Source organism: Panthera uncia, unplaced genomic scaffold (assembly GCF_023721935.1).
Source record: "Panthera uncia isolate 11264 unplaced genomic scaffold, Puncia_PCG_1.0 HiC_scaffold_1378, whole genome shotgun sequence".
Taxonomy (NCBI): Eukaryota; Metazoa; Chordata; class Mammalia; order Carnivora; family Felidae; genus Panthera; species Panthera uncia.
In genome coordinates this window covers 8,575-22,253 of record NW_026058006.1, presented here as the reverse complement: position 1 = coordinate 22,253, position 13,679 = coordinate 8,575, and the positions used below count along the sequence as shown (strand labels likewise).

Sequence of the window (13,679 nt, the reverse complement as noted above, 5' to 3'; positions counted from 1 at the left end):
TGCCTCCGAAATGCTTTAAGGCTTGTCTGCTTTAGGAAGCCCTCTCTGGTTCTCTGCAACTGTAAGAGAGTATTTTTGGATTTCTATGGTAGATCGTATTGCTCCGTGGTGCTTACCTGTCTCAACTTCATGGTGTAGTCCCCTGTCCGATCTCAGGGCACAGCCTGCCGTCTTTGTAACCTCTGTGTCTGGCATCCTGCCTCAGCAAGGTGGGAAATTAAATAAGCGTTCCTTGGGTAGACTGATGAGTGTGTGAAGCATGCTTTATAGATAAGTCTAACAAATATGCAAAACTTCACAGTGACTTTGAAAATACAAACTTAACAAGTTAGTCTCCTTAGTTTTAAAAGTATGACCATTGATTTGGCTGGGTGCTTTAGGTGTCTGTCTTTTTTCCTGGAGAACGCTGACTTTACATCAGAATCTTACTATTTTGGAACAAAAACTATCAAAATGTGTTAGAGCACATGCAAGGAGCAAACTGCTGTGATTAACCATGTATATTTACACCAAAGAGGTTAGAAATGTGTTTTTGTGAGCACCTAGATATAGTATCACATTTCCCCCCCTCTTCGTGGTTATTACTAAATCTGTTCTTCTCCTTCACAGTTTGTGAATGCATTTAACAGTTTTGATTATGGACAGACTATAATTCGTGAAGTAAGGTAAGTGGATCGATGGGGGACTTTGGAGGCAGGTAATATGCCACGTTGTTTTGTCACTAAATACACAGCGGTTCCATTTTTTCCCTTCGTTGTAGTATCTTGCCTCCTGAATTGGAGGGTGTGCTAGTAGGTTCTTTGAGTGAATGAATTGTGGCTAGCCTTTCCTTCCTAGCCCTACTGCAAAATTATTCTATAGATTTCTGGTCATTTTTCACCTGATAAAGGACTTGTATCAAATACCCCTTTCTCACTGCCCTGTCTGTTCCATCGTCACCTCCAAATCCTATCATGAATTAATCACGGGAGGGAATTTTAAATTAGAATCTGAATCCCATTTTGCTTTTCGGACTCCCTTTTGCGGTGACCATTTGAGTTTGGATTTTCTCAATTGTTCTGAGGAATTAATATGGCTGTAAACATTTCCTAAGTAGGTTGGCTATGTTTTCAAGCTTCTGATATTTATTCAGAAGTCAAAATGGAGTCTAGAAGAAAAAAAGAACAGGAAAAATATAGCATGAATCTTAAAAAACACATAGCCAATGGTGCACCTGCGTGGCTCTGTCGGTTGAGTGTCTGACTCCTGACCTCAGCTCAGGTCTTGATGTGAGAGTTGTGAGTTCAAGCCCCATGTTGGGTCCTGTGCTTGGGTGTGAAGCCTGCTTAAAACACACACACACACACACACACACACACAGCCACAGGCTGGAGAGGGAAGGACTTTTTGAAAGTCCTTTCCCCCACCCTCTCTTTTAGTGATTGTGTCACTCGATTCCTCTTGGACAGTGGAAGAATTAGAATTTGACACAGAGGTTCTTGGGGCTCCAAACTGCAGCGCCCAGTGGAGAGAGACCATGCAATGTCTTGCTCACAGCAGGCACTCACAATCAGGGGATCTGATGTGGTGTTCTGTGCTCATGTTCCCTGTAGCCCCACCCTCCTTCGTTCAGTGTCTGAGCTGAATCTGCCTGCTGACCCCCTGGCCCTCTGGGGAATGACCCAGACTCAGTGTGGTTGATTACTGCACTCTCTGTGCAAGAGAGGAATGCACATTCACACCCTTCTGTCTCCCTTAAAGTATAAGTGAGGTTTGCCAGCTCAGCAAGAAACCTACTCTTTTTTTTTAATTTGTTTTTTTAGTGTTTATTTATTTTTGAGAGAGAGAGAGAGCGCGCGAGCGAGCATGGGAGAGAGGCAGAGAGAGTGAGACTGGACCCACAGTGGGTTCCATGCTGACAGCAGAGAGCCCGATGGGGGCTCAAACTCAGGAATCAGGAGATCATGACCTGAGCCAAAGCCAGATGCTTAACCGACTGAGCCACACAGGTGCTCTAAGACCTACTCTTGATTTTCTACAGAAAGTGACAACTTACTATTTCAGATGTTACTTGTTCTTGTTCTGGTCAGTTTCAGGCTTTTAGCACCTAAAACGGATTGTCCACAATTTTTCTCAATATCCTCCAATAGGGCATCGTTTTAGCCATAGATTTCCTCTGAGCACACATGGAAGAGAGAGCTCCAGGCCTGTAAATTGCTAGCATACTACAAGGCCAGGCCTTCATGTTTGGGCCCCAGTTGTGGATATAAGACAGTGGCTCAGGGCTGGAGCTGAGAGACTGGGGAGTCCAGGAGGTTTGAAGATCAATCTGTCAATTCTTCAGTTCATCAAGTGATGGATTCATTTCATTTTTAGCACCTCTCCTTCAGCAAGATCGGAAACACGTGCTGGTGATAAGGATGTCTCTGTAGAAGTCGTAAACATTTTCACACAAACTACAAAAGAAGATGAGGTGACCGTGTCTGAATCCATTCAGAAAGCAATTGAAAACAACAAGGATGACATTACAGGATATATTAGTAAGTATTCAGTAATTTTATTCGAAGTTTACCTAAAAACCTCCCTTTTTGAAAACATTTCCATTACATGTGAGAAGAGGGCAAGAAAAGCAGGAGAATTGAATCCACTGATGGGCCCAATGCCTGTTAATTAGTCATTCTTCTTCCCTCTCCTCCCTCACTGGCTCTACTTATCACTCTGACCACTTTGCTCCTCTCTTTGGAAGGCAGTCGTGAACAGATGGTCTCTGGACAGGAAAAGATAAAGAAAGGAGAAAGAAGAATGCTTTATACCAACTTGTAGCTTCCAAATGATCATAGAAAGCCTTCCTTACTCTGTTTCCCCTTTAGGCTGACACGCAAGCCCCTAGCACAGCTGGAACAATTCACTTTTGCTGTGTCACAAACCACCCCAACCTTAGTGGCCTGAAACAGCAACCATTTATTTGTTGTAAGGCCATAATTCCCCTCCTGGCCTCTCTCATCCTTCTTTTTGCTCCTGCTGAAACTTCTCCTTGAGTCTCTTAAATTTTTGCTTTTTAATGAATGTAACCTTTATGGCCTAGTTTGCAAAACTGTTTTCTCTTTTTGGAAATACACAAATCCTGTTCGTGTATAGCTTTCCAGCACCTTTCCACTTTCTTCGAGATTTCACCCAGATTCTCACTGTTCTCTCAGGATCTGGAATGTAAATGATCTGGGGTAAAGCACTTACCTTCTACCTGAAACAATGGAGGCCCCTCTGCACCATACCTTCTCCTTGGTGCCTCTTGGCAATGTGCATTCAACTCTTCACTGAGTGTTCCTTCCTGGCAGAAGAGACTGGAGAAGACTAGTTGTGTTTCTCTCATGTCACCCATCAACATGACAGCCGCCAGACCTGGCCTTTCTGTGGGCTCCATAGCATGAAATACACACATGACCCTCCATTCGTTCACCTATCTTTCTATTTTACCCGTTTGCTCTTTGTTGTTGGTTTTCCTGTTTGTTGTTTGGGTTTTGTCTGTGGCAAGCTTGATCTCATTTGGGGCTCTAGATTTTATTACACTATTAATATTCTGTCTTTGGTTATGGGACCTTCTTTCTGTATTTTGTTTATAAATCTCATCTGAGAATTTCCTGTGCAAACCATATGTCCATTTCTTTTTATTTTTTATTTATTTTTTTAAGTTTATTTATTTTGAGAGAAAGAGTGGAGGAGGGATAAAGAGAGGGAGAGAGAATCCTGGGCAGGCTCTGTGCTGTCAGTGCAGAGCCTGATGCAGGGCTCAAACTCACAAACCATGAGATCATGACCTGAGCTGAAATCAAGAGTTGGACACTTAATTGACTGAGCCATGCAGGTGCCCCTAGTCGGCCTTTTCAAATGGCAGGTGATGAAGGAAGGTTAGTTACAGGTGTGGGATGTTTAGAAGAGAATAACTACTTTCTGTTTTACCTGCTCCTATGTTTGCCCCTTACTCTATTCTCAGATTCATTTTTTTTATCCCTAATGTCTTTCAACATGCTTCTAGACTAACATTCTTAAAAGAATGCATTCTCATGCCATGCTTCTGCTCAGAATCTACCAATGGATTCCCAGGCTTGTAGGATAAAAGTCAACATCCTTAGCCTGGCATTCAAACTCTGCTGTACATGTGACTGAACAAAAGCATGATTATTTGTTGAGGTTCCTGGTGTGGCACTTGCATTGACATCATTCAATTCTCACAATAATCATGTGAAACAAGAATTATTAGCCCCGTTTTATAGATAGAGGACACCTGGATCCACCAAAAATCAAAAAACCGAACAGACAGCTCATAGCCAGTAAATGGCAGGGCCAAGAATTCTCATCTCTCTCCCACCTCGACACACCACCTCTCCCCTGCCCAAGGACAACTTCACTACTCCCTGACAAGAGTCCTTTGCTGCTTTTCATGCCTACTTTTCTCCACTTGACAGACTGCCTCTCCTTTGACTGCTCAAATCTTCCCTATCCTTCAAGACTTAGCCCACCTCCTAGAACCTTCATAAGGTTGTCTTTAGCTAGTTGAGCCTCTGAATTCCCATTGTACTTAAAGTCTGGACCGTGAGTTGACTGGGGGGACTTTCTGTGGGCTCAGACATGTAACTCCACAAAGATGGGGCCCAAAAGTTATATAACTACTGTGTCCCTTGTGGATCCCAGCATAGAACTAAGTGAAAAAGAGATCTTGCCCTTGAACATAATTGTACTACCTTCTATTGAATTAATTTGAATTGAATACTATAAGGACATGGTCATAGAAGGGAAAATTAGGGAGTTGGATTTCAATATCCCAGATTTCCTTTTGTTAAATCCAAAACTGTATAGAAAGGTGTGTATAACAATGGAGTAAAATGCTTTCACAAGTTACTTTATTCATATTGTCTTTCTGACTGTATTCTTGAATTGTTTGTCCCTCTCAGTTCAAAGCCTGTGTGATTATTATGGTTGTGAAAAGGAAAACCAGCAAGACAAATGTGACAACGGTTTGCTGTGTAAATGCAAGCCGGGGATGGAAAGACCTGACATCCAGATCCCTGTGTGTGTTGGTGAGTGTTCTACCTGCTTGTGAAATTTCTTCACAACTCCCACCTTCTCTCCTTTTGCATTTGCAAAATACAAGCTTTACTGCTCAAGTGTCCATGTGTCTCAGGGGTGTGCATTTGGGCTTTAGCCACATGGGCCTGGACTGAGGCCTTGGCTCCGAGCTGGTGAGGAAGCCCATGTGCAGCTTCACAGGGAGCGTGTCATGTGCACAGCCAGGGAGCACCTCACCTGACCCAGAAAAAGCAATGTGAAAAATTGTGTTCTGTGACATATCACTTGGGGGTTGAAGGCGTTGTTTCTGAAAATCACCCAGAAATTCTGTTTTGAAGCCTCTGCTCCAAAGTGTCCTGACACCTGCAATGCAGACCATAATAAGCAATGCTTACTGAACAAGAACAGTGGGAGCCCCGAATGCGTGTGCCTCTCAGGCTACGAGGAAGATGATCATGGAATCTGTCGAGAGTAAGAGAAACCACTCTTTTTCATCTTGCCATAGCTTGAACTAGCCAAAAAGGATAGAACTTGTAGACATATGCATGGGTTTAGGGTCAGGATGTTGGAATGCTTCCATAAGTTGGTAAGATAAGAGCATGATCCTATCACTGTCATCATCATCAATGGTTTTTGAACATTCTCTGTGCACTGGGAACCTTGCTAGGTAATATGTCTCCCAAAACAATGCTGTCGGGAATGGATTTGTTCCTCATTTGCAGGTAAGGAAAGTGAAGCTCAGAGAATGTAAATAACAAGCCCCAGCTCACAGGGCAGCAGATAAGTGGCAGGGACATGTGGCCTCGCAGCCAAGGGGAACCCACAGTGCTCCATGCCTCTAGGGTTCAGCGTAGCCTGAATTGCCGAATCTTTCTGGAGCCCAGAGGATGGAGTGTTCAGTCAGTAGGAAATGGGGCCACTGGGAATTGTGTACCCTCTTCAGCCTTCCAGAGCTCCATGGAAGGTGCTCACCCAGAAGAATGGAAGCGTAAGGCAGAAAAGAGGAAGAGGAGAAGGAGGGGGGAGAATGAAAGGAAGATGGAAAGGAAGACTGGAGGCTGGGCGGAAAGTCTGACATGCTCCCCATGGAGACTCTGTACCATGGTTTCCGTTATTGTATTTTAGGTGTGCCTTTGGCTACAATGGAGTCAACTGTAAAGACCGTGAGTATAAAAGTTTTGCTTTGTTAGTAATCATCTGAGAAATATGGAGCACATTCAAAATTCTGCCCAGGACTCCAAAGTCTCTGGCTCCCTTCATAAAGAGTGAGAAACTCTGCCTCCAGTTGGTCTTCTGGGTCATGCCATCCCATTCCTGCCCTTAGGTCATGAGCAGCAGCACCTCAGCTGTAGGAAATAACAGAACCCAGCCCACGAGGGAGGCTGGCGCCTCTGCACTTGGCCGGACCAGAGGAGGGCGTCCAAACATTCTGTTCATTCTGTACATCGGCTGAAATATGCATTTTCTGTTACTAGTAAGGGTAAAAGACCAGTATGTTCCAAAAATGTCTGTGATCGTGGGAGAGCAGAACTAAAACCCAGACATTGAGATACTCAAATCTTTTTGTTCCAGAGCCACTTACTAGCTTGCGGTGTGTTGTTGCAAGTTCAGATGCTTTGTTCTCTCCCACATCCCACTGCCACCAGTCTAGGACAATACTAACTTTATATTTTTAATTATATTTTAAATCTTACCTCACAAACTAAAGACCAATGATCCAAGATGGAGGAAACATGACTGTGGCCTCCCAGTGAGCCACAAAATTCATGATGAAAAATGCTCTCAATTTCTACTATATTTGGTTGCAAGGCTGTATTTGCTAAGTCATTTCTTCCTTCTGGGCTTTTAGCATCTGCACCTACAAAATGAGAGTTTTGGACCAAATGACCTCTGAGGTCATTTCCAGAGTGGTCTGTGCCCCCATGAATCCAAGTTGGAGGTGGCATATATGGCAGTCACAAAGCAGACAGAGAGAAAGGGTTCTAGAATAGCACTGTCCAATAGGAATGTAATGTGAGCTCCATATTTAACTTCAAATTTAAAAAATTCTAAGTAAATTAAAAAAACTTTTAATATCTTATTTATATTTGAGAGAGAAAGAAGCAGAAAGTGAGTGGGGGAGGAACAGAGAGAGAGGGAGACGCAGAATCTGAACCAGGCTCCAGGTTCTGAGCTGTCAGCACAGAGCCCAACGTGGGCTCGAACCTACCAACCATGAGATCCTGACCTGAGCTGAAGTCAGACACCTAACCAACTGAGCCACCTGGGTGCCCCAAGTCAATTTTTAAAAGATACATAAATAAAATTATTTTAATAACATTTTATTTCACTCAATATATCACAAATATCATTTTTTAACATGTGATCAATATAAGTGTTATTAATGAGAAATTTTACTTGTTTTCATACCATGTATTTGAAATCTGCTGTGGGTGTTATACTCACAGGCCATCTCGTAGCCACATTTGTAGTGCTCGATGGTGCTAGCCAGAGCAGCTCTAGAGGAAGAGAATGGGCTGTAATGAACTCTCCCCTTGCTGATTGTATTAAGCCTCTATTAGTGAGAAATTTAAGTCCGGTCTAGTTCTCCCTGCTTATCAACAAGGCCAGATATGGTGGGCAGGAAAAGGCAGCAGAGGTGAGGCCAGGATGTGGACCTCAGTTGAGATCTCAACTCCTACAAAGTTCAGGAAGGCCCTGCCACTGACCATGGCCTCCTTTAGGTTTTTGGTCTTCTTTTATCTGGAAAGGCAGCCTCTCCTGATTGGGTTCGGAAAACACAGTTGTGGGGGAGGTGCTAAAGGAGATGAGTCTCCCACCCAACCTGCCACCCAAGCTGCCCCTGGTGGGGTCAGGGACCAGAGCCTGATTGTCTTCACAGTCAGGGACCACTGGGAACACATGTACCTTTGCAGTAGACAGTGGGGGGCTGCTCATGGGAGGTTGTGCCTACTCTTTGCTCTTCCTTTTCAGAATTTCAGCTGATCCTAACTATTGTGGGCAGCATCGCTGGCATCCTCGTTCTTGGCCTGGTGATTGCATTGATCTTCTCAGTGAGGTACGGAGTGGACAGGTCCCTTTCCCTAGGGCACAGCACCACCAGCATCATGCTCAAGGTTCTAAACATACCCAGCCTTCCCGCGGCAAGAGAAGGGAAATAAGGCGAGGCCTCTTTAATACTGTGGGCGTGTTGGCTTTTTTTCTTACCTTAATTTTCTTTGGCTTATATAAACCATACGTGATCACTGAAGAAAACAGAAAAATGTGTAAAGGAGCACAATTAAAAAATCATTCACAAAATTGACCACCCTGAGGTAACTGACATTTTGGCATATATCTTTCCAGATTGTTTTTCTTTTTCAATGATATTATAGACATAATTTTGTATCCTTTGTGGGATTTTTTTTATTCCTTTTTAAAATTTTTATTTATTTATTTTTGAGAGAGGGAGAGGGAGAGAGAGCAAGTGGAGGCAGGGGCAGAGAGAGAATCCCAAGCAGGCTCCCCACTGTCAGTGCAGAGTCGGACGTGGAGTTCAAACTCCACGAACCATGAGACCATGACCTGAGCTGAAATCAAGAGTTGGACACTCAGCCGAATGAGCTACCCAGGCCCCCTGTATCCTTTGTGTTTTAAAACATATATGGTTAAGGTTTATTTATTTATTTTTTTAGCACGTAATGTGACATAGCAACTATTTTCTGATGTCACCGAAACCCTTTGTTAGCAGTTTTCAACCCCACTGGTGTTGTCAAGTGCTGTTCTCAGCAAGGACTGGTCCAGACCCCTGCAGCAGCGGTTCTCACATCAATGTCAGTAGAGCCACTTGGCAGCCTGGTGCCTTAAGTGCCCTTCCTAAGAACTTGGGTCGAGTCTTTTCATTTATTCGACAAATATTTTGATAAAGTTCCCTCCATTAACAGGGAGAGAGAACACTATTATCTCCGTTCCCCTTCTAAATGTGCCAAGTGCGGGTGCACTTTGGCAAAAACAAAGCTACTTGTTTGTAACGTTTAGCTCATATCTTATATTTTGGCAAAATAGGTATTTTTGCACTATAATGTGAGAGGATAAATAGATTTTGTTTCTTCTTCTCTCTCTCTTTTTTTTTATTCCAGTTTGATATTAACTCTTTCCTCCAGAGCCTTTATCATAAGGATGCAAAGCTGGGAAATGGGAATGTGAATTTCCCTTTTCTAGGAAGATGGCTAGAACATTCTGTTCTGGACCAAGGCTGTCTCCTCCTTTCCTAGGAGGATGGCTAACTGTCTTGGGTGTCCAGTGTCCTCAGGCCTGTTTGTGGAAACTTGTGACCCTGTGACAGCTATGTTTTCAGTTCCTCCTTCCTGCTACAGAGCCAGGTTTGCTCCTAGTTCAGCCTCACATTCATGATTCTTGGGAACACATCAAGAATTATAATTTCTTGCCCATTTCAAAGGGAAGGAAGTCTCTCCTCAGGCACCTTAGACAGGAGTGCTCTCAAAAGAAGGCAATTCTGTTGTAGGTTGGGATGGCCACCAGGGTCCACAGGGTGAGTGGGTCTTCCCTTATGACATTTCCGGTGGATGACTGTCACCCCAGGAGTGTCCTGTGGGCATCAGAGATGCAACCAATGCACTCCACACTGTGGCATCCGGGCACTGCAGGGGCAGGTCTGTGTGTGGGAAACAGAGTTCATCCGGGGCAGGTACCTCCCTCACCTGCAAGTGTGTATCCTTAACTTTGAATGCTTCCACTTGAGGTCCTTGAGGGGTCACAGCAGAACCTGGGAAATGCCTTTTTCTCCTTGTAAGACCTTTATACCTCGAACTTCTTTTGTTCACCTAAGTGCTTCCACACACATTGACTTTGCTTGAATGAAAAATGGTGCCACCAATCAGCTTTTCTCTTTGACCTCTATGATTGTTTCCATATATGATTCAAAAGCACCTTAAGAATAGTAACATTATTAGCAAGATTTCCATGAGACCAACCGAATTACATGACACTGTTGGACCAGCGTTAATGTTCTGGTTTTGATGGTTACAGAGAGTTTACGAGGAGATTGTCCTAAAACTTAGGGAGTAATGAGGTATCATGGGTCCTGGGGCACCTAAGAACTTATTCTTAAATGGTTAAGACATGTTAACAAATTGGGGAATCTGGGTAATGGGCATATGGAAGCTGCATGTATTTTTTGTTTTGTACCTTATATGTAAATTGGAAATTATTTCAAAGTTTTAGAATATTTTTAAAAAAGGATATTAATGTCTGCTTCAAGGAACTTTCTGCCGTTGTCAGATCCTACTAATTCTTGTTACCATTTATAGGTCAAAGAACAAAAACAAGAATATTGAAGAACAGAACTTGATTGAGAACGACTTTCAAAATCTGAGACTGAAGCAGACTACAGGCTTCAGCAATCTAGGAGCAGACGGGAGTATCTTCCCTAAAATCAGGACAAACGTCCCCAGTCAGCTACACAATCCCTATGCAAACCAGAGAAGTATGCCTCGCCCCGACTACTAGGTGAGTCAGCTGGCTTTTGAGTAAAATGCCCAGGACAGAGCAGGCACTGGGCTATTGTATCTTCAAGTCCTGGCTGCCTTGCCGTCTTTTTTTGTGTTTATTTTCTAATCAAAAGAGAAAGGTTAGAGGATGTTCCCTCCTATTGTTAAACAGTCACCACTTGGTCCCTAACACTGACCATCTATGTAACTTTAGACACATCACTTAATTTCCCTGACCTTCTATTTCCTCAGCTATAAAAACAATTTAGATGTCCTCAAGGTCCCTTTAAATTACAAACTTCTACAGATATGACTTCAGTCTTTGTGATGAAAATTCCTAGGCTGTTTAAGGGCCTAGGACCGAGGTCAGGCCTGGGAAGAAATGTTGGATGAAAACATGGTTCTGTGGATTCCTTCCAGCCTGCCCATATAAAGGCAAATTTCTCCTTTCCTCTCCCCAGACTTCAAGGCATAACCCAATCAATTTCTAGAGAGATAAGGCAAGTTAGGCTGGTGATGCTTTATTTCCCTTGGGAGGATTTTCAAGGCGCATAGCTTGTATTCATTAGATTTGTATTGGATAATCATGCTGGCATTGTTTAGTGTGATCTGAAGAAAACTGTAAGAGGCCACTTTTATGGGGAAAGGGGACTAGGGTCCTGAGCTGGAAGGAAGGAAGGAAGGAAGGAAGAAAGGAAGGAAGGAAGGAAGGAAGGAAGGAAGAGGAAAAGGGGGCCAGAGAAGAGAGAGGTAAGGAAGAGCAGCAAGGAGAGAAATGAGTTCTTAAAAGACGAAGAATAGGGGAGGAAGGGAAAGAGGGAGGGGTGTGAGTGAGGCCTACCCAGAAGAGTAGATTATAAAGAGGATAAAGGAAGAGGAGGACACGGGAGGATGGCAGAGGGGGCTGAGGAAGGGGAGCATAGGCTCCGCATTCTCTGTGCACATTACACTTCTACTGACTGCCCAGGTGAGCACACTGCCTCCAAGGATCCTAATGTTCTAGGGACATTCTGGGAAAACTTGGCTTATCTCTATTTTGAAATCCCATGATTTGTTTTGCACATAAAGTTTTCTTTAGTCATGGAAGTCTGAACGGTAAATGTATGTGCAAGCAGTTGACTTGTACAAGAAGGTGCCATGGTGGGTCAGACACGTGGTCTAGCCAAGAACGAGCATCCTATGGGAGTGTCTGCTGCCCTCCCACCAAGGTGAACCCTAAGCAGCAAACTCAGTAAAACCCCCTTTCCTCTTTATGCAGGGAGCCTTTACTTTAAGCATAATCTCTAAAGAGAATCCTTTAGAGGTAGAATAAGCATGGGATTTAGAGTCAGACCTGAGTTTGATGCCTTGCATCTTTTGTTAATAGATGTGTGATCTTTGACAAGTTATTTGACTTCTCTAGGTTTGTTTTCTCGTCTATGAAATGGACAAAATAAAGCCTATCTCATAGGATAAAAAACAAGCTAATATGTATAAAAACCTAGCCCAGTGACTATTCTAACTTGAATAATACTGTTCAAGTAATGTTAATTAAAGTAATGTTAATAATTTATTGATCTAAATTTTCTCATATGTTGTTGTTGCATTAGTTCCTTTCTAAGAGTTTCCCTCCCCCTCTCCCTTTCTCTCTTTTTGTCTAGAATGGCAAAAACTGGGGACCATCCATGGCCTCAACCCAGTGTACGAGCTTTTACTTTGAGTGTCTGAAAGACTAATGGACAAGTGAGCAGCCACAAAGATCTGGCCTTTGGTATTTCTCTGCCACCCAGCACCTAGCCTCTCTCAGTGGAAGCTGTGACTGTAGTGAATGCTTGTTTGCTAAGTACCTATGAAATTAAATGCACATAGATGCGATTCGCACTTGTAAGGCAGTTGATTTTGTCCAATCAGTACAATGGTTAGGTTTCTGTTTTTGTTTTTCCTGGCAACAATAACCATGTCCAACCTAGAGGAAAGCTCCCCAGGATTGTTCGTACCTGGGAGAATATTACTGTGATAGCCTACCGATCAGTGACCTAATTCTGAGAGACTCTTACACATCAGGTATGGAGATCCCAGGGAGGGGTGGGAAGAACTACCATCTTTTAAGGTTCTCGGGCTTATTCTCTCACAAGTTAAAATAGGATGCTACTTCTAGCCCTCAAATATGGGATTTCATCACTTTTGACCTGCCAGGATCTTGTGACCTGGTCTCATACCAAGAAGACAGAAAGAAGACCTGTCTCTCAGCTTTTTGGAGGAGAAGTGACTGGGAATCCAGGATCTTTTTAATGTTAATTAGAAGGCCCAGACTAGAAATGTGCACCATGGAGTACATTCTAAAGTTGTCGAAATGCCAGGAGTGGGTAGAGGCAGGGAGAAAGAAAAATGTAACCAGGAGTGGAAGGAACAGAGGCAGGAGTCTGGGCCTGGAGGATGAGAATGAAGGCAGGCATGCATGATCACCTTCGTCCTCAGATCCCCTCCTCAATGAGTGAACGGACATTTCCTCCCACTTATGTCCTACCCGAGACCCAGAGCCTACGTACAAGAGTGAAGACAAAACCCCAGGAGCAAGAGCTGGAAGTCACTTTGAAATTGCAGATATTCTCTTCTGCTGCTGATGAAAGAGAGAGCTTGTGACCTGATCCACGTGTCCAGCCTTGTAATACAGAGTCCAGAGATGCTTCGTGGAGGCCTCAGTCTTCCCTGGGGACAGAGGCTCAGCAGCGGCCACCCGCCCACACAGAGCCACGCCTAGTACAGGCTTTCTTTACTGTTAATAGTGTCCTTGTTTATGTCTGATGTCTGGTCCCCTTGCAAGTTATTTTTATTTGTTGTTATTATTATTTGTTCTTGACTATTAACTGTGAAGGTAACAAATAAAGTGTGTTTGGTAGGTGGTGTCCTTCCTTGTGTATGGGCGTTTGGGGATGCACACAGCAGTGAGTCTCACTTTCAATAGCAAACGTGACACATGACAAACAAGACTGATATCTTCTGTCCTTGTTAGGGGCTGTTAGACTACCCAGGGTAATTTTTAATCATGCGGTAGACATTTTCAGCTGCTTCCCCATGCACATCTTAACTTGTCTCACATTATGAAGCAGCCAAGCATTTTGGATAGGACCGATCTGACCCCCGGCTCCAAGGGTGGGTCTTGGTTTG

At 43.6% G+C, this 13,679-nt stretch overlaps 1 protein-coding gene across 1 annotated transcript in view; it reads left to right on the top strand.

The window, feature by feature from the left end:
• Positions 1–13,410, top strand: part of LOC125916989 (mucin-13-like) — a 49,508-nt gene extending 36,098 nt beyond the window's left edge. Inside the window, exons 6-13 of the mRNA XM_049623254.1 lie at positions 610–665; positions 2,356–2,519; positions 4,929–5,054; positions 5,382–5,514; positions 6,169–6,206; positions 8,017–8,101; positions 10,353–10,551; positions 12,173–13,410. Of these exons, the coding sequence (XP_049479211.1) occupies positions 610–665; positions 2,356–2,519; positions 4,929–5,054; positions 5,382–5,514; positions 6,169–6,206; positions 8,017–8,101; positions 10,353–10,551 (801 nt within the window). The 3' untranslated portion in view covers positions 12,173–13,410. The remainder of the gene's footprint in view (positions 1–609; positions 666–2,355; positions 2,520–4,928; positions 5,055–5,381; positions 5,515–6,168; positions 6,207–8,016; positions 8,102–10,352; positions 10,552–12,172) is intronic.
• The last annotated feature ends 269 nt before the right edge of the window (positions 13,411–13,679 follow it).